We start from the raw sequence: 20,834 nt of genomic DNA, 5'->3' as shown, positions 1-20,834 counted from the left end.
TATGTAGCTGTTAACAATGACCTCATTAAGAGGTTATAAAATAGTATTCAGGCCACATGCAGGACACTTTTCTGATGAAACTGGGTGGATTTTGACCAGTAAAAAGCGGGATTATATAATTATTCTGCCCAGAGCCATAACTAGACATTTTAGTGCCCTGTGCCAGAAATATTTAAAATCGTGACAGTGCACGTCTTCGGCGCGTGCAAAAATATATAGGGGCATGGCTTCATGGGGAAGGGGCGTGGTCACAAAATGATACCAACTCATAGTACATCGCATAGTAGCCTCCATTATTCAAATTACTCCACACAGTCGCATATCTCCCAACATGACCCTATCCAGGAAGGATAGAATGCTCTGCTTCTGGACTTCCCTCTTAATGTATGATTGCAGGCACCTGTGTTGAACAGGTTAATGAGTAAGAAAGGTGTTTCAGCAAGGGTGATGGCAATTTTTAATTAAGAGGGAAGTCCAGGAGCAGAGCATTCTGTCCCTCCTGGAGAGAGTCATGTTGGGAGGTATGCAGTAGTGCCACTTATACACATTACATCAGGTAGAGCTCCTTATACACATTACTCCAGACAGAGCCCACTTTTTACACATTACGCCAGGCAGGGTCCTCTTTTCACACATTACACCAGGCAGAGCCCTCTTATTACGCCAGGCAGAGCCACCTTTTTACACATTACGGCAGGCAGAGTCCACTTTTTACACATTATGGTAGGCAGAGACTCTTTTACACATTACGGCAATTTGAGACCCCTTTTTACACATTACGGCAGGCAGAGTCCCCTTTTTACACATTACGGCAGGCAGAATCCCCTTTTGACACATTACCGCAGGCAGAATCCCCTTTTTACACATTACGGCAGACAGAGTACATTATGGCAGGCAAAATCCCCTTTGGACACATTACGGCAGACCGAGTTTCCTTTTGACAAATTACGGCAGACAGAGTCCCCTTTTTACACATTACGGCTACAGAGTATGAGAGAGAGAGTGTGTGTTATACTTACCTTTGACTAGCCGGCAGTCCTCTTGTCCTTCCCGCCCTATGCTGCGGCTCTTCGCAGTGCAGGGCAGTGGGGATGGGCTGGGAGAGATGTCATCTCTCTTCACCGGGAGGGAAAGCGGACAAGCTGCAGCACTGCCTGGCTCCCTATGTGAGAAGAGGTAGCCGAGCTATGTGCTGCTGAGCTGAGCGATGACGGTGGGCAGGCGGGTGGCTGGATGGACATCACAATGTGGCGGCGCAGCCCAGCACCCATAGTGCATATGTGCTGTGTGCCAGGCACCATTGGCACACCACTGGTTACAGTCCTGATTCTGTTACTCCTTTGGACGCTGCTACATTTACCTGCCAACTAGATCTTGATATGGACTGAGGTATTATTAACTAATGGAACAGTTTCTTTGTCGATGTTTACCATTTCTGCTATCATTCGGATACTGAGTTGATGGTCAGTTCGAACAATGTTTTCACAATTTCATTTGTTTTTGATGTGCAAGTCCTTCTAGGACGTTAATAACCTTCAACATAATCCTCATGACCGTCACTAAATCTTTTGTGCCACTCAAACACCCATGCATTTGACATCCAATCACCGGTAAGCCTCGTTTAGCATACGGAAAGATTCGGTTCAATTTTAATTTTTTTTTAAAGTTAACACGTTGCTCTGCTTTTGAATTCATTATTATTACGATGCACAGGAAAAACACAACTTCTCTGAACACTGTGTAACAGCAAACTATCTGTGCAAGAGGGGTGAAACGTGCAAAACAGTTTTGGGATAGTCCAAGGTCAATGTTCTCCCACTCCCTTTTAACTCGGGCTGTATGGTTTATTTTTTACAAGTACAGTCTCATTATTTTATAGCCATACCTCTAACTGCAAATGGGTTCTGATGATGACATATCAGAGATGAATAAAATCGGTTCACCCTCCCCAAAAAATTGTGATACAGTAGCCCATAGTCCATGGGTCTTTAACCTGCGGTCCTTCTGCTGCTGTGGAACTACACATCCCAGCATACCCTGCACAGATTTGCTATTAAGCCATGCTAAAAATGAGGCAGGGCATGCTGGGATATGTAGTTCCACAGTAGCTGGAGGGCTGCAGGTTGAAGACCCATGCAATAGGCCATAATCGGCTAACACCATCTGAAGACGGTGGCCTATGCCTGAAAAGCTAAGCTTTTAGATCTTGGTAAAATTGGCAATTATTGTATTCCCCATAGAGGGGTAATGGGACTGCTTTTGCAGTTGATAGCCACATTACAGAAACAATGTGGCAAACCTCCTTGTCAACAAATCTGTTTAATATTTAGACACCTAAATACTTCAAATACAGGGACAGATGTATTAAGCCTGGAGATTGCATAAGGAAGTGATAAACCAGTGATAAGAGCAAGGTGATAAACGCATCAGCCAATCCTAACTGTTAATTTACATATTGGAGCTGATTGGCTGGTGCGTTTATCACCTTGCACTTATCACTGGTTTATCACTTCCTTATGCCTTCTCCAGGTTAACACATCTGCCACACAGTCTTCTGACTGGAACTACAGTTCTTTTAAATGTAACTGTTCAACATATTTTAATAAGTGTAATATTTTTTAACAAAATACAGAGACAGTGCATTTTGTCATCTACAGTTTATATTTAGATCTACACTATAAGTAACACTCACATTTTCTAATATGCATTTTCAGTTAGGGAAAGAAAAGTTCCACAAGTCCCAACACTTCGGCTACAGCAATGACATCTCTATGTTGCTGGGAGAAGAAAAGCCAGGTATTGGGGGAGAGCCTCGTATTGGACAGAAATTAAAGCCTAACGTCAGTGTTTATCCCCCAGGAGTGGGCAGTGACTCGCCATCTTGGGTAGCCTTTGACAAACAGGTTTGTGTGTGTTATTCCTTTTACTTTTACTATATTAGCTAAGACTTATTTGAATTTCATATTACCAGGTTTTTACATGTTCCTGTTTCCTAATTATGGATGCATATTCAATTGCGACTGTATTTTTCAAAAACCCTACGTCACAGGGTTTTTCCCACAGCCACTAGGTTTTCCTATTCGGTTGTCTAAATGAAATTCAGTTGTGGTAATTTCAATAGGAATTAGATCTGCCTTTTTCTCGCAGCCTGAGAGCAGGGGCAAAGTCAGGGAAAATCCTTATTTTAAGGTAATAATGTTGGGACTTAGGGCCTTATTCAGTATGGATTGCATTAGAGATGCGATCGCATACTGCTGATTTCCTGCCCAGTGCACACGCGCAGAGCATGTTCTGACTGGCAGAGGGTGACAAAGAGAGGCAGTAGATGATGGGGAGAGGCAGAGGGTGACACGGAGAGATATATATTGGGAGACGGAGAAGCAGTGGGTGACAGGGAGAAGCAGAGAGTGACAGGAGAGGGTGACAAGCATTGTGTGAAAGATAGAGGGTGAGGGGCAGTGAGTGACAGGGATGGTACAATAGGGTGAGGCAGTGGGTGATGCCAGTGAGAGGCAGTGGGTGACAGTGAGAGAATGTGCAGAAATGTACAAAAAAAAATCAGTGGTTTGGGCAACCTAATAGCAATTTGGGTGCTCTAACCAGGACTTTAGACAGGTATAGGTGGTGTTTTTAGGCACGACAAGCATGGTAATTAATGGGAGTCCAAAAAACAATTTGAGTGCCCTTAATCAGCACTATGCAAAAAGACAACTGAATTGCCCCAGTGACAGATATACATAAGCGTGACACAGTAATAAATACACTGATATACATAACAGTGAAAATACATGGAGAATAGAAGTGACATACAGAGCGACAGGGGGGGGGTGGGGGGGGGGGGGGGCTATTGTGATGGGGGCACTGGGCTGGATGGGAAGAAGGGCAGTGAGATGGTGAGGGGAGGGGGAAAATTAAGAAGGAGAAGGGGGTACACTAGGCTAAATGAGGGGGACAATGAGATTTGCGGTCTGGGGGTTCTAGCAGGGTGGTAGTTAAATGGGGCAATGGGCTGGTTGGGGAGGGAAGGGGGGAGACACTGGGATGGGTGGTCAGTGAGATGGTGGGGGACACCTGACTAGATGCCCATATATATATATATTAGGCAGGAGGTTTTAATGTTTTACATATATTATAAGGGCACGGTCGTGCCCTTATATTAAGGCTGAATCGAACAAACGGAATTCTCCCATAGGGAACTTCTGAGATGGGGGCATGGTGTTTGAGGGGCTACACCTCAAAACTGATTGGACGTACCGAGCTGAAATTTGGCATGGACGTGTAGAATCGTCACCCGCTGGTGCATGCCAAATTTCAGGGCAAAATAATAAAGCCGGGCCCACTTAACTCAGCGGGAGCGTCGGCAGGATGTATGCCATCCTTTCTTATTTTTCTTATACTTCTCCCGCCCTGTTGTGTCCGCCCGCCCGGCCGCCCTGCTGTGTCCGCCCGCCCGGCCGCCCTGCTGTGTCCGTCCCCCGCCTGCCCGCCCGGCCGTGTCCGCCCGGCCTGCTGTGTCCGTCCTCCGATGCTGTGCCCGCCCTGCTGTGCCCGGCCGCCCGCCCGCCCTGCTGTGTCCGCCCGCCCTGCTGTGTCCGCCCGGCCTGCTGTGTCCATCCGGCCTGCTGTGTCCGTCCTGCCGTGTCCGTCCTCCGCCCTCCCTGCTGTCTACGCCCATCCCCCCGCCCTCCCTGCTGTCTACGCCCATCCCCCCCCGCCCTCCCTGCTGTCTACGCCCTCCCTGCTGTCTACGCCCATCCCCCCCGCCCTCCCTGCTGTCTACGCCCATCCCCCCCCGCCCTCCCTGCTGTCTACGCCCATCCCCCCCCGCCCTCCCTGCTGTCTACGCCCATCCCCCCCCGCCCTCCCTGCTGTCTACGCCCATCCCCCCCCGCCCTCCCTGCTGTCTACGCCCATCCCCCCCCGCCCTCCCTGCTGTCTACGCCCATCCCCCCCCGCCCTCCCTGCTGTCTACGCCCTCCCTGCTGTCTACGCCCACCCCCCCCGCCCTCCCAGCTGTCTACGCCCTCCCAGCTGTCTACGCCCTCCCTGCTGTCTACGCCCACCCCCCCCGCCCTCCCAGCTGTCTACGCCCACCCCCCCCGCCCTCCCAGCTGTCTACGCCCATCCCCCCCGCCCTCCCTGCTGTCTACGCCCATCCCCCCCCGCCCTCCCTGCTGTCTACGCCCATCCCCCCTGCCCTCCCTGCTGTGTACGCCCACCCCCCCCGCCCTCCCTGCTGTGTACGCCCACCCCCCCCGCCCTCCCTGCTGTGTCCGCCCATCCCCCCCGCCCTCCCTGCTGTGTACGCCCATCCCCCCGCCCTCCCTGCTGTGTACTCCCACCCCCCCCGCCCTCCCTGCTGTGTACGCCCACCCCCCCGCCCACCCTGCTGTGTCCGCCCATCCCCCCCCCGCCCTCCCTGCTGTGTCTGCCCATCCCCCCCGCCCTCCCTGCTGTGTACGCCCACCCCCCCGCCCTCCCTGCTGTGTCCGCCCACCCCCCCGCCCTCCCTGCTGTGTCCGCCCATCCCCCCCCCGCCCTCCCTGCTGTGTACGCCCATCCCCCCCGCCCTCCCTGCTGTGTACGCCCATCCCCCCGCCCTCCCTGCTGTGTACGTCCACCCCCCCCCGCCCTCCCTGCTGTGTACGTCCACCCCCCCCCCCCGCCCTCCCTGCTGTGTCCATCCATCCCCCCCCGCCCTCCCTGCTGTGTCCGTCCATCCCCCCCGCCCTCCCTGCTGTGTCCGTCCATCCCCCCGCCGCCCTCCCTGCTGTGTCCGTCCATCCCCCCCCGCCCTCCCTGCTGTGTCCGTCCACCCCCCCCCCCCGCCCTCCCTGCTGTGTCCGTCCACCCCCCCCCCGCCCTCCCTGCTGTGTCCGTCCATCCCCCCCGCCCTCCCTGCTGTGTCCGTCCATCCCCCCCGCCCTCCCTGCTGTGTCCGTCCATATCCCTGCTGTGTCTGTCCACCCCCCCCCCGCCCTCCCTGCTGTGTCCGTCCATCCCCGCCCACCCTGCTGTGTCCGTCCACCCCCCCCCCCCGCCCTCCCTGCTGTGTCCGTCCATCCCCCCCGCCCTCCCTGCTGTGTCCGTCCATCCCCCCCGCCCTCCCTGCTGTGTCCGTCCATATCCCTGCTGTGTCCGTCCACCCCCCCCGCCCTCCCTGCTGTATCCGTCCATCCCCCCCGCCTTCCCTGCTGTGTCCGTCCATCCCCCCCGCCCTCCCTGCTGTGTCCGTCCATCCCCCCCCCGCCCTCCCTGCTGTGTCCGTCCATCCCCCCCCGCCCTCCCTGCTGTGTCCGTCCATCCCCCCCCCGCCCTCCCTGCTGTTTCCGTCCACCCCCCCGCCCTCCCTGCTGTGTCCGTCCATCCCCCCCGCCCTCCCTGCTGTGTCCGTCCATCCCCCCCGCCCTCCCTGCTGTGTCCGTCCATCCCCCCCCGCCCTCCCTGCTGTGTCCGTCCATCCCCCCCCCGCCCTCCCTGCTGTGTCCGTCCATCCCCCCCGCCCTCCCTGCTGTGTCCGTCCATCCCCCCCCGCTCTCCCTGCTGTGTCCGTCCATCCCCCCCGCCCTCCCTGCTGTGTCCGTCCATCCTCCCCCGCCCTCCCTGCTGTGTCCGTCCATCCCCCCCGCCCTCCCTGCTGTGTCCGTCCATCCCCCCGCCCTCCCTGCTGTGTCCGTCCATCCCCCCCGCCCTCCCTGCTGTGTCCGTCCATCCCCCCCCGCCCTCCCTGCTGTGTCCGCCCATCCCCCCCGCCCTCCCTGCTGTGTCCGCCCATCCCCCCCGCCCTCCCTGCTGTGTCCGCCCATCCCCCCCGCCCTCCCTGCTGTGTCCGCCCATCCCCCCCGCCCTCCCTGCTGTGTCCGTCCATCCCCCCCCTGCCCTCCCTGCTGTGTCCGTCCATCCCCCCCCTGCCCTCCCTGCTGTGTCCGTCCATCCCCCCCGCCCTCCCTGCTGTGTCCGTCCATCCCCCCCTGCCCTCCCATCCCCCCCGCCCTCCCTGCTGTGTCCGTCCATCCCCCCCCCGCCCTCCCTGCTGTGTCCGTCCATCCCCCCCGCCGCCCTCCCTGCTGTGTCCGTCCATCCCCCCCGCCGCCCTCCCTGCTGTGTCCGTCCATCCCCCCCGCCCTCCCTGCTGTGTCCGTCCATCCCTCCCCGCCGTCCCCAGACGCATCACCTGACACTCACACGGACCTGACACACACGCACACATTCACACGCAGCGCCTGACACACACAGTCGCGCAGCGCCTGACACACACAGACGCGCAGCGCCTGACACACACAGACGCGCAGCGCCTGACACACACAGACGCGCAGCGCCTGACACACACAGACGCGCAGCGCCTGACACACACAGACGCGCAGCGCCTGACACACACAGACGCGCAGCGCCTGACACACACAGACGCGCAGCGCCTGACACACACAGACTCGCAGCGCCTGACACACACAGATGCGCAGCGCCTGACACACACAGACGCAGCACCTGACACACACACACACGCAGCACCTGACACACACACGCAGCACCTGACACACACACGCAGCACCTGACACACACACGCAGCACCTGACACACACACGCAGCACCTGACACACACACTCACGCACCTGACACATGCACTCACACGCAGCACCTGACATACTCACACGCAGCACCTTACACACACACACATGCAGCACCTGACACACACACGCAGCACCTGACACACGCAGACATGCAGCACCTGGCACACGCAGACACGCAGCACCTGACACACGCAGACACGCAGCACTTGACATGCAGCACCTGACACACACACACGCAGCACCTGACACACACACACACACACACACACACACACACACACAGCACCTGACATTCAGACATGCAGCGCCTGACACATACACACACGCAGACATGCAGCGCCTGACATGCAGCACCTGACAGACACACACACAGACATGCAGCACCTGACACACACACACAAATATGCAGCACTTGACACACCCACACACATACAGACATGCAGCACCTGACACACACACACACAGGCAGCACCTGACACACACACACAGACGCAGCACATGACACTCACACGGACCTGACACACGCACACACTCACACGCAGCACCTGACACACACACACAGACGTGCAGCGCCTGACACACACAGACGCGCAGCGCTTGACACACACAGGCACGCAGCACCTGACACACACACACAGACGCGCAGCACCTGACACACACACACACACAGACGCGCAGCACCTGACACAGACGCGCAGCGCCTGACACACACACACAGACGCGCAGCGCCTGACACACACACAGACGCGCAGCGCCTGACACACACAGACGCGCAGCGCCTGACAGACACAGACACGCAGCGCCTGACACACGCAGCGCCTGACAGACACGCGCACTCACACGCAGCACCTGACAGACACGCGCACACGCACTCACACGCAGCACCTGACAGACATGCGCACACGCACTCACACGCAGCGCCTGACAGACACGCGCACTCACACGCAGCGCCTGACACACACACGCACTCACAGGCAGCGCCTGACACGCACACACACTCACACGCAGCGCCTAACACACTCACACGCAGCGCCTGACACGCACATACTAGTGATGAGTGGGTTCGGTTCGTCGGAATCCGGACCCCCCGAACTTCACCCCTTTTACACGAGGCAGGTTCGAACCTTCCCGCCTTGCTCGGCTAACCCAAGCGCGCCCGAACGTCATCATCCCGCTGTCGGATTCTCACGAGATTCGGATGTCTGCATTCGTGGAAAGGGGTCCCATGTGTAAACATGGGACCCCTTTCAGTCCGTCTGGTCCGGGTGTTCGGTTTGTTGTTTTGCCAAGTACGTGGATTTAATCTGGAACCTGGATCAGGTGAGTATAATTATCTTTTATTTTCAGGTACCCGTGGATTCTACTTGGAGAAGAGGACCGACTGCTTCGTGTCAACATAGGTAAGTATGTGTGTGTCGGCAGGTGTGAAATAAAGTTATACTTTCACGGTGTCTGTGTCCTGTTTTTATTTGGGTATTTTTTTTCCAGTAGAACTACAGGTACCAGCGGGCCCGTTTTTCTCCCGCATGCTGGTACTTGTGGTTCTCAAAGTACCAGCTTGCGGGGGAGGCTTGCTGGGACTTGTAGTACTACTGGAAAAAACAATATTCTTTCAATTTTCTCAAGGCTATCAGCCTCCCATCCGCAGCCCTTGGATGGGGGGGACAGCCTCGGGCTTCACCCTTGGCCCTTGGGTGGCTGGGGGGGGGGGACCCCTTGATTGAAGGGGTCCCCACTCCCCCAGGGTACCCCGGCCAGGGGTGACTAGTTGGATATTTAATGCCACGGCCGCAGGGCACTGTATAAAAGTGACCCCCGGCTGTGGCATTATCTGTCCAGCTAGTGGAGCCCGATGCTGGTGTAAAAAATACGGGGGTCCCCTACTCTTTTTGTCCCCCGTATTTTTTGCACCAGCACCAGGCGCAGAGCCCGGTGCTGGTTTTAAAAATACGGGGGATCCCCTGTCCGTTTTTCCCCCGGATTTTTAGAACCAGGACCGGCTCGAAGAGCCCGAGGCTGGTTATGCTTTGGAGGGGGGACCCCACGCAATTTTTTTTTCCGGGTTTTTTACATTCCATTTAAAAAAATAATAATCTTTTAAAAAATATATAAATAATACTTGTGCCTCCAAAAAAGACAAACCAAGTACCTAATCCCTTCTAATATAGATATGCTATTACCAAAAAAACAACAACTTTTATTTATTAGATTCCGCCTGCAAAGTGTGACGGATTGAAAATGACGAATTTACTGTTTAAAAGCACTGTTGTCGAATTTACAAACTTCAATTGAATATACTTTTGTCGAATTGCTGCATTTGTACCATTGCAGAAAAGTCGAATTTGTCAAATGACGAATTTTAAAAAGTCGAATTTTGAAAGCCTGTAAGAATAGGCCCCGCCCCCTTCTTCACATCAGCCGTCCCCTTCTACCCCTGTACCTTGCTCTCTCCTGTCTGTGTTCTCTCCCGTCTGTAGGACTAGGCCCCGCCACCTTCTTACCCTCCAGTGACTGCTCTCTCCTGACAAGTGGACCAGGCCTGCCCCCTACACGCTGCTGGTGTCTTCATTGTTACTTGGTCTGGAGCTCCGTTGGGGAGAGAACTCACGTGAGCTCATTAAGAATGAGGAACTGGGATGTGCACCTGACACACACGCACACACGCAGCACCTGACACACACACACGCACACACGCAGCACCTGACACACACACACGCACACACGCAGCACCTGACACACACGCAGACACGCAGCACCTGACACACACACACACACGCAGCACCTGACACACACACACACACAGCACCTGACACACACACACGCAGCACCTGACACACAGACACGCAGCACCTGACACACACACACGCAGACATGCAGCGCCTGACACACACATGCAGCACCTGACAGACACGCACACACAAAGACACGCAGCACCTGACACACACGCAGCATTTGACACACACACGCAGACACGCAGCACCTGACACACAGACATGCAGCGCCTGACACACGCAGACATGCAGCACCTGGCACACACATGCAGCACCTGAAAGACACACACACACACACACACACACACACACACACACACAGACATGCAGCACCTGACACACCCACACACACAGACATGCAGCACCTGACACACCCACACACATACAGACATGCAGCACCTGACACACACACAGGCAGCACCTGACACATATATACATGTGGCATTTAACGCACGCACGCACAGCACCTGACACACAATCATATACACATGCAGCACCTGCTACTCACACATATATACACATGCAGCACCTGCCACTCCCACATACATGAACAGCACCTAACACACACATATATACATGCAGCACCTGACACACACATACACGCGCAGCACCTGACAGTCGCACACATGCAGATGCGACACCTGACACAAACACATACACTCTCAACACCTGACACCCACGTGGCAGCTGACGCATACAAATGAAGCCCCTGAGATACACACATATACACGTGCAGCACCTGAGACACACACACACACACATGTATGTACACGCGCGGCTCCAGGCACACACGTACGTACACGCGCGGCACCTGACACACACACACACACACACACACACACGTACATACACGTGTGGCACCTGACACACATACACACATGTACGTACACGCGCGGCTCCTGACACACACACATACACATATATGTACGTACACGCGCGGTTCCTGACACCCACACACATGGACATGCGCGGCTCCTGGCACACACACACGTACACGTGCGGCACCTGACACATACACGCGTGTACGTACACACATGCACAGCACCTGACATACACATGTAGGTACGCGCCACCTGACACACACACACGTACACGCACGACACCTGACACACGTACGTACACGCGCGGCACCTGACACACACGTACGTGCACGCACGGCACCTGACGCACACGTACATACTAGTGATGAGTGGGTTCGGTTCGTCGGAATCCGAACCCCCCGAACTTCACCCATTTTACACGGGTCCGAGGCAGGTTCGAACCTTCCCGCCTCGCTCGGCTAACCCGAGCGCGCCCGAACGTTGTCATCCCGCTGTCGGATTCTCGCGAGATTCGGATGTCTGCATTCGTGGACATGGGACCCCTTTCAGTCCGTCTGGTCCGTGTGTTCGGTTTGTTGTTTTGCCAAGTACGTGGATTTAATCTGGAACCTGGATCAGGTGAGTATAATTTATCTTTTATTTACAGTTACCCGTGGATTCTACTTGGAGAAGAGGACCGACTGCTTCGTGTCAACATAGGTAAGTATGTGTGTGTCGGCAGGTGTGAAATAAAGTTATACTTTCACGGTGTCTGTGTCCTGTTTTTATTTGGGTATTTTTTTCCCAGTAGAACTACAGGTACCAGCGGGCCCGTTTTTCTCCAGCATGCTGGTACTTGTGGTTCTCAAAGTACCCGCTTGCGGGGGAGGCTTGCTGGGACTTGTAATACTACTGGAAAAAACAATATTCTTTCAATTTTCTCAAGGCTATCAGCCTCCCATCCGCAGCCCTTTTATGGGGGGGACAGCCTCGGGCTTCACCCCTGGCCCTTGGGTGGCTGGGGGGGGGGACCCCTTGATTGAAGGGGTCCCCACTCCCCCAGGGTACCCGGGCCAGGGGTGACTAGTTGGATATTTAATGCCATGGCCGCAGGGCACTGTATAAAAGTGACCCCCGGCTGTGGCATTATCTGTCCAGCTAGTGGAGCCCGATGCTGGTGTAAAAAATAAGAAGGACCCCTACTCTTTTTGTCCCCCGTATTTTTTGCACCAGGCGCAGAGCCTGGTGCTGGTTTTAAAAATACGTGGGATCCCCTGTCCGTTTTTCCCCCGGATTTTTAGAACCAGGACCGGCTCGAAGAGCCCGAGGCTGGTTATGCTTTAAGGGGGGACTCCACGCAATTTTTTTTACGGGTTTTTCACATTCCATTTAAAAAATAATAATAATCTTTTAAAAAATATATAAATAATACTTGTGCCTCCAAAAAAGACAAACTAAGTACCTAATCCCTTCTAATATAAATAGATATGATATTACCAAAAAAGAAAACTGCAAAAAAAACATGTTTTTACATTTTTTTATTAGATTCCGCCAGCAAAGTGTGGCGGATTGAAAATGACGAATTTACTGTTTAAAAGCACTGTTGTCGAATTTACAAACTTCAATTGAATATACTTTTGTCGAATTGCCGCATTTGTACCATTGCAGAAAAGTCGAATTTGTCAAATGTCGAATTTTTAAAAAAATCGAATTTTGAAAGCCTGTAAGAATAGGCCCCGCCCCCTTCTTCACATCAGCCGTCCCCTTGTACCCCTGTACCTTGCTCTCTCCTGTCTGTGCTCTCTCCCGTCTGTAGGACTAGGCCCCGCCCCCTTCTTACCCTCCAGTGACTGCTCTCTCCTGACAAGTGGACCAGGCATGCCCCTACACGCTGCTGGTGTCTTCATTGTTACTTGGTCTGGAGCTCCGTTGGGAAGAGAACTCACGTGAGCTCATTAAGAATGAGGAACTGGGATGCTTTAATTTTATTGTGAGTAGTGTAGTGTGGTGATGTAGTATGTTGTATGGGGGGTATAGTGTAATTATGAAGTGCAGCATATGGGAGGGCTATAGCATAGTGATGTAGTGTGGCATATGGGGGGTGGTAGCGCATAGGCGTGCGTACAGGGGGTGCCTGGTGCGCACAGGCACTCCCTAATGTCCAGCATCGCTGCACGCCACGCCTGCTGTAGCACAGTGATCACTGAGTGTGTGATCGGTGGAGCCTAGCCTGCAGCTCATTTCCGTACCTCCCACCACCGATGCGCCCGCCCCCCCTCTGCCTGCTGCTAATACTATGCTGAGTGCATTAGTTGGCGGCCTCACTGGGGGGACTGGCGTCACCTTGCAATGTGACTTGGTGATGTCCGCCCATGCTCTCCTCCCGCCCACCTGTGCTTTCCTCCCGCTGCGGTCTCTCAGTCCTAGTGTGCCGCGGCCGCCACACCACTGGGGACTGGGAGCCGCCGGCAGACACATTCTGCTGAGACTTACTTGTCAGTGCGGGTTCCGGACGGCAGGCGGCGGGTGGGAGGGCAGACGGGGAGCAGGTGTCACAAGGAGTGTGTGGGTAACTAATTCACAATACTTCCGCTCAACGTGGCACTGCTGGTCCTTCATCTCCCATGTCTCTTCACCAGGTGGCGGGCGGCCCGGAAATTAAGTGATGTGTTGTGCAGCAGTCAGTGTGAAGTGACTGTGAGTAACACTGGTGGTGCTGATGATGCTGCTGCAGAATCGGGAAGCAATTAATTCATAAATATAATGTACTCTATCAATGTATTATACATACATAAACATGGACATACGTGTATTTGTGTATACATGTATATACATGAGTGTGTGTGTATATATATATATATATATATATATGACTTGGGGTTTGTTTTATTAGATAGAGCATGTCCCAGTGAAGTGCCTTTTGGGGTTGTGGTTTTTCAGAAAGTTACAGGTTTTTTTTAATTAAGAGAAATATGCCCCATTAGAGATCGGGCATTTCAATTTGTTGCGCCTGCACAGTGGCCGCCAGCAGGGGGTGTATTAGAGTGCCTTCACTTGAGAGCCGCAATATGGCCGCCTTCTCCCCGGTTATTCTGTAAATAGGAAAATAACCTCACAGGTTCACATAGGGCAGAGTTGCCACCACTAGTGCAGGGCTGTAACGTACAGTACTAAGGAAAAGCCATATACTAAAGCGGCACGGTGACCTCACCCCTCTCAGAGACACCAGGGCGCAGCACACTGTATGGGGTACACTTGGTACACACACCTGTTAGCTCAGGGCAGCACTATAGGACCCTCCTGTAATGCTGTGCTGGAGGCGTGTAGTGATCAGGGCACTGGGAGACTGGCTGGCTGGTCTCCGTCTCTGCTGCCTATAGAACTTCCACCTCTGTTATATATCAGGGCTGCTCTCCTGTGTGTTCTCTTCCTCTCCTACTTCACACTGGAACTAGCCGCCCAGAGAACGAGAGGGCAGCGGCTGACATCAGAGAGGGTGCAGCAATCTGTGTGGGCAGAGCCCCTCACAGCAAGGTGTCCTTTTGCTGTGCCCCATGTAATCACTGTGATCCATACAGACTCTCACCCTGGTAAGCTCTCTATTTATTATTTATTTTTGTACACTGCAGCATGCTCGAGGGAAGGGAGCAGGCACCCCCCCACCCCACCGCCACTACTCCTCCGCCAGCATCACTGCCGAGCCGGTCAGTGTTCCGGTGGCAATGAGCAGTAGGCAGCCACCAGCAACAACAGCCAGGAAGCTGTTACTCCCGGCAGCAGTAGCGTCAAGCTGCAATTCAGCAAGCGGCACGATGATCCGGGAGACAGTGGCAGCACAGGGAAGCAGTACCCCCTCCAATCGCAGCACCAACCTGGAGACTGAGGCAGCAACCCACCCCCAGGAGCAGCACCACCCTGATGATAGGTAAGATGCATTTTGGTGTCACAAGAAGGTGGCCGGAGTAGTGGCTGGCTGTGGTCACACCCCGGGCAAAAGTGATAGTGATTTCAGTGTTCCCTTGCGCGGGGATTGGATGTGTAGATGTATGAAGGCTATGTTTGTATAGATGTGAGCGGCAGTGTGCGGATGTATGAGAGCGGCAATGTACAGCTGTATGAGTGCGATGGTGTGCGGCTGTAAGAGTGCGATGGTGTGCGGCTGTAAGAGTGCGATGGTGTGCGGCTGTAAGAGTGCAATGGTGTGCGGCTGTAAGAGTGCAATGGTGTGCGGCTGTAAGAGTGCGGCAGTGTGCGGCTGTAAGAGTGCGGCAGTGTGCGGATGTATGAGAGCGGGGTTGTACGGATGTATGAGAGCGGCAGTGTATGGATGTATGAGAGCAGCAGTGTACAGTTGTGTGAGAGCGGCAGTGTATGGCTGGCAGCATCATGGGGAGGGATGTCAGAATGCTGTTATAGGGTTCCTAATACAAAATGGAATCCGTATAGTGGGCGGGGCTGCACCATGGCACCACGTTGGGCTTGATGGGCAGGTAGTGCGGCAAGCACACCCAAATTGGCGTCTGACGTCGCCCGCAGTCCACACTGTTGTGAGGAGTCAGAGTTAATTTTGACTGTGTAGTGTACTCACAGAGGACCTACCGCCCGTCCCCTCCTCGCATCTGAGCAGCAGGTCAGTCTCTTATTTTCTTTTTAATCAGGAGAGGCCGAGTGAACTCTGAGCAGGGGGGCAGAGCTACATGGGACCCAGAGGGGCTGCTGTGCTGTCAGAGAGGAAGAGAGAGATGAAGCTACTGCAGATCCCCAGCTGATTGTGAGGTGCCGGGTTGAAGGGTAATGTGATCACCCTTCTCCCTCGCTGCAGCTGGGGACCGCATCTAGGCTTCCTCCATCGAGTGCATGCGGCGCAGCAGTGGGCGGCGTGTAATGAGTTTGTCTGACTCATTATACTGCTGCCTGTTGTGGACACCTCCGTCCGTACGGACTGGTGTACATGCCCAGCACAGAGGTGACAGTGTTGGTAGAAGTGCTGCCCAGCTCTGACCCTGCAGGCCTCCCTGATCTGGCTGCGGCCGCTGCTGCTGTGGCCTGAAACCCATGCCGGTCCCCTCCATAGACTTCCGCCTGGCCAGCGCTGAGGTACTAGGGGTAGCCCAGCTGCGGGAAGGGTATGTCTCTGGCTTTCTCTCCGGCAGGGGAAGGTGACAGCGGCGGAGGAAGTGCTGCCCACCTCAGACACTACAGGCCTCCCCGATCCAGCTGCGGCCACAGCTGATGCTGCCAGAACCCCCTGCTGGTCTCCTTTGTTGACTGCCGCATGGCCAGTGCTGAAGTACTGGGGGTAAGCCAGCTACGGGAAGAGTGTCTCTGCCTCTGGCTCTCTCTCTCTGGCAGGGGAAGGAAGGGCTGATTCTCTGGCACAACAGGGAGGGCTGGGCTGCAGGAACACAGCACTGGAAGAAACAGGAGGCCGAACTCATGACCAAAAAGTGAGCAGTGCAGTGATCAGCCCCCTAGTCTTTCCCTCTCTCTGGGTGCAGAGCTGTATTCTACAGAGAGAGCTGGGATGGGAAGAAGGGGAACGGCACTTGACATACACATACACGCGCAACCTGACACACACATACACGTGCGGCACCTGACACACACACGTAGCATCAGACACAATAAAATAAACATGCAGCACCTGACCCACACATACACGCGCAACACCTGACACACACACATATACACAGGCGGCACCTGACACACACACGTAGCATCAGACACAATTAAATAAACATGCAGCACCTGACACATGCATATACACGCAGCACCTGACACATACATATACACGCACACCATCAGACACACACATACACATGCAGCACCTTACTCACACACACATAGACACGTGTAGTACCTGACGCACACACATGTACACGCGCAGCACCTGACGCACACTCATGTACACACGCAGCACCTGACGCACACTCATGTACACGCGCAGCACGTAATGCACACTCATGTACACACGCAGCACCCGACGCACACTCATGTACACGCGCAGCACCTAATGCACACTCATGTACACGCGCAGCACCTGATGCACACATGTACACGCGCAGCACCTGACACAGACATACGTATTCATGCACAGCACCAGACCTACCCTTGTACACACGCGGAGCACCTGATACTCACACACATATACACCCGCAACACCTGACACACATACACGTGCGGCAGCTGACGCATACACACGCACCATCAGACACACTCGTATATACACGCAGCACCTGACACACATACACACACACACAGGAGCTGATACACAGGCAGCACCTGACACACACACACATATACACGCGCAGCACCTGACACCACGCACTCACACGTACAAGCAATGCATTTCACGCCTACCTCCAGCCTCAGTCACAGGCTGCTGCCGCCTACCCCCCTCCCTGCATCAGCTGCAAAGGCAGCAAAATATTTTGACCAAAGTCTAAAGGCCCATACACATTAAACGATGTCGCTCTGTGAGCGACATCATCTAATGTTTCCCCCGGCCGGCCGGCGGCCAACTGTACACGCTGAGCGATATGACCGCTCATATCGCTCAGTGACGTCACGCCCCCGCCAGCCCTGCATGAAGGTCGTGGACGACAGTCCACATCCTTCATGCATGACCTACCGACAGCGACGATTGTTGCCGACCCGCGGGGCCGCGCATCGTTCGTCGCTGGCGGCATACACACTTAACGATAAAACGAGCGACATCGCTCAAAGAGGGGGAAAATGAGCGACGTTGCTCATTAAATTGTTAAGTGTGTATGGACCTTAAACAATTCGGTTTGGTTAATAAAATAATTTTGCACAGAACAGTGATGTTATACGAACATTTTCATTAAACATTTAAAAAATCAAATGTTTATTCTTACAGTGAAATTTTACATTTCTGAATAAAAAGAATAAATTTAAAAAAAGCGATGAAATTCCATAGACAAAAAACCTTACGGTTTCACATGTCCCATTAAGGCTTCTTAGACATGATCGAAATTTCAGAAACCTGTTGTAACTCTTCCACTCAAACTCCAAAAAGCAATGAAATTCCGATCATTAAGGCTGACGCCTTAATGGACGTGTTCCTTGCGCAATACAGATATGGTATGCCATCACAGCCTGTGGGTAAGTGCAGATTCAGCACTCTCACAGAGTGAGATTGCTGTCACTCACACAATGGTGGAGCTGCTAATTCACAGATTTGTGTGCTCATTGGAATACACACATGCAGTCTATGCAACTGAAGGTCTGAGCGGAAGACAAAGCTGCTCAGATGAGGTAAGAGTGTTGTTGATTGGAGGGAGGAGAGCGGTGTGGATGGGGGAACAGAAGTGTGTGGATAGAGTTGAACACTAAGCAGCACTGATGGGGGGGACAAAGAAACACAGGGGGTAATTCAGACCGCAGCAGCAGCAATCGCAGTCTGAATTAGTTTGTGAGGTGCGCACGTGCAATGGCCGCACTGTGCGTGCGTACCCCAGGAGCCCAGTGAGATGCTATCAGCATCTCACTGGCTGCGATCACCCTGCCTGATTGATAGGCAGAGGTGGTTGCGGGGAAGGAGGGGGGCGTGCAAACAGCGTTAGCATGCCATTGGCAGGGCATGGTCTGCACAACGGAGGCGTTTCCAGACCACTGGGGGGTGGGCTGTAGCGGTTATCCCCCTGCCAAGAGCACATGATCCACGAAATTTACCTTCAGGATGTCAGCTACATGAATGGGGTAAGAGTGGTGTGGATAGGGGGTAGATTAAGCAGCAAGTATGGGAAGGGAGACAGAGCGGTGCAGATGGGTTGAAAACACTGGCATGGATGGGTAGAAAACTGGTGCAGATGGGAGAGAAAATAGTGTGCCATGTACTGAAGGAGGCAGAGTGACGTTGAAGAAGGAAACACTGAGCAGCACAGAGAAGGAAACGGTGGTACAGACAAGGCACAGGTGGGGAAAGACAGATGGTGCAGATAAGTTAGTACAGACTAGCACAGATGGGAGAACACAGCAGTAGGGATTGGGGAAGACAGGGCAGCATGGGGGTGTATAGGGGAAGTAAGTGTAGATGCATAGACCGTAGATAGGGTATTATAGTTTTAGCAATTAACCAAGATGTTTGAGGGAGCTAAATGTGTATACTATGTGAGATGGATGTATGGAGTCAGAAGGATGTTGTAACAAGGTGGGATGGTTGTGGTGACCGAATGGGATGGTTGTGGGCACTGTGTGGGATGGGAGCACCACAAAACTGCTCAGACCTTCAGTTGCATAGACTGCATGTGTGTATTCCAATGAGCACACAAATCTGTGAATTAGCAGCTCCACCATTGTGTGAGTGACAGCAATCTCACTCTGTGAGAGTGCTGAATCTGCACTTACCCACAGGCTGTGATGGCATACCATATCTGTATTGCGCAAGGAACACGTCCATTAAGGCGTCAGCCTTAATGATCGGAATTTCATTGCTTTTTGGAGTTTGAGTGGAAGAGTTACAACAGGTTTCTGAAATTTCGATCATGTCTAAGAAGCCTTAATGGGACATGTGAAACCGTAAGGTTTTTTGTCTATGGATATATATATATATATATATATATATGAATACACACACACACACACACACACACACACACACACACACACACACACACACACACACACACACATACAGTGCATCCGAAAAGTATTCACAGCACTTCACTTTTTCCACATTTTGTTATGTTACAACCTTATTCCAAAATAGAATAAATTAATTTTTTCAGCTTAATTGGAGTCCACCTCTGGTAAATTCAGTTGATTGGACATGATTTGGAAACACATACACATGTCTATATAAGGTCCCACACTTGACAGTGCATCAATAGCGTTCGGGGGAGAAGGGCCCTAGTCAGGGAGGTGACCAAGAACCCAATGGTCACTCTGTCAGAGCTACAGCACTCCTCTGTGGAGAGAGGAGAACCTTCCAGAAGGACAACTATCTGCAACAATCCACCATTCAGGCCTATATGGTAGAGTGGTCAGACGGAAGCCACTCCTTAGTAAAAAGCACATGGCAGCCCACCTGGAGTTTGCCAAAATGCGCCTAAAGGACTCTCAGACCATGAGAAACAAAATTCTTTGGTCTGATGAGATGAAGATTGAACTCTTTGGCATGAATGCCAGGAATCATGTTTGGAGGAAACCAGGCACTGCTCCTCACTAGGCCAATACCATCCCTACAGTAAAGCATGGCGTTGGCAGCATCATGTTGCGGGGATATTTTTCAGCGGCAGGAACTGGGAGACTAGTCAGGATATAGGGAAAGATTAATGCAGCAATGTACGTAGTACATAGTAACAGTTTCTGAGGTTGAAAAAATATAATTTGTCCATCGAGTTCAACCTATTTATGGTTTTCTGTGTTGTATTATTTTTAGGACTAATTTTATCTGTTGTGAATGTCGGCCATTGTGTTTATTCCTCTATTGTTAACTATAGCGCATGATCTACCCACCATAACCCTGTATATCCTTATCCATTAGGAATTTCTCTAGTCCATTCTTAAAAGTATTGACCAAGTCTGCCATTACTACTGTCTCAGGCACGGAATTCCAAACACGTATTGTCCTTACTGTGAAGATTCCTTTTCGCCTTTGTCCACAATACAAACACCTGACGGCGCGAATGGATAATGGAAATATTTAAATATACGATTTAAGTGAATGCAAA

General features: G+C 53.0%; 1 protein-coding gene across 1 annotated transcript in view; it reads left to right on the top strand.

Moving 5' to 3' along the window:
- Positions 1 to 20,834, top strand: part of EFHC2 (EF-hand domain containing 2) — a 232,677-nt gene that overhangs the window by 36,708 nt on the left and 175,135 nt on the right. The window contains exon 2 of the mRNA XM_063955627.1: positions 2,715 to 2,903. Within this exon, the coding sequence (XP_063811697.1) occupies positions 2,715 to 2,903 (189 nt within the window). The remainder of the gene's footprint in view (positions 1 to 2,714; positions 2,904 to 20,834) is intronic.

This window comes from Pseudophryne corroboree, chromosome 2 (assembly GCF_028390025.1).
Source record: "Pseudophryne corroboree isolate aPseCor3 chromosome 2, aPseCor3.hap2, whole genome shotgun sequence".
Classification (NCBI taxonomy): Eukaryota; Metazoa; Chordata; class Amphibia; order Anura; family Myobatrachidae; genus Pseudophryne; species Pseudophryne corroboree.
This window is presented reverse-complemented; position numbering and strand designations above follow the sequence as displayed.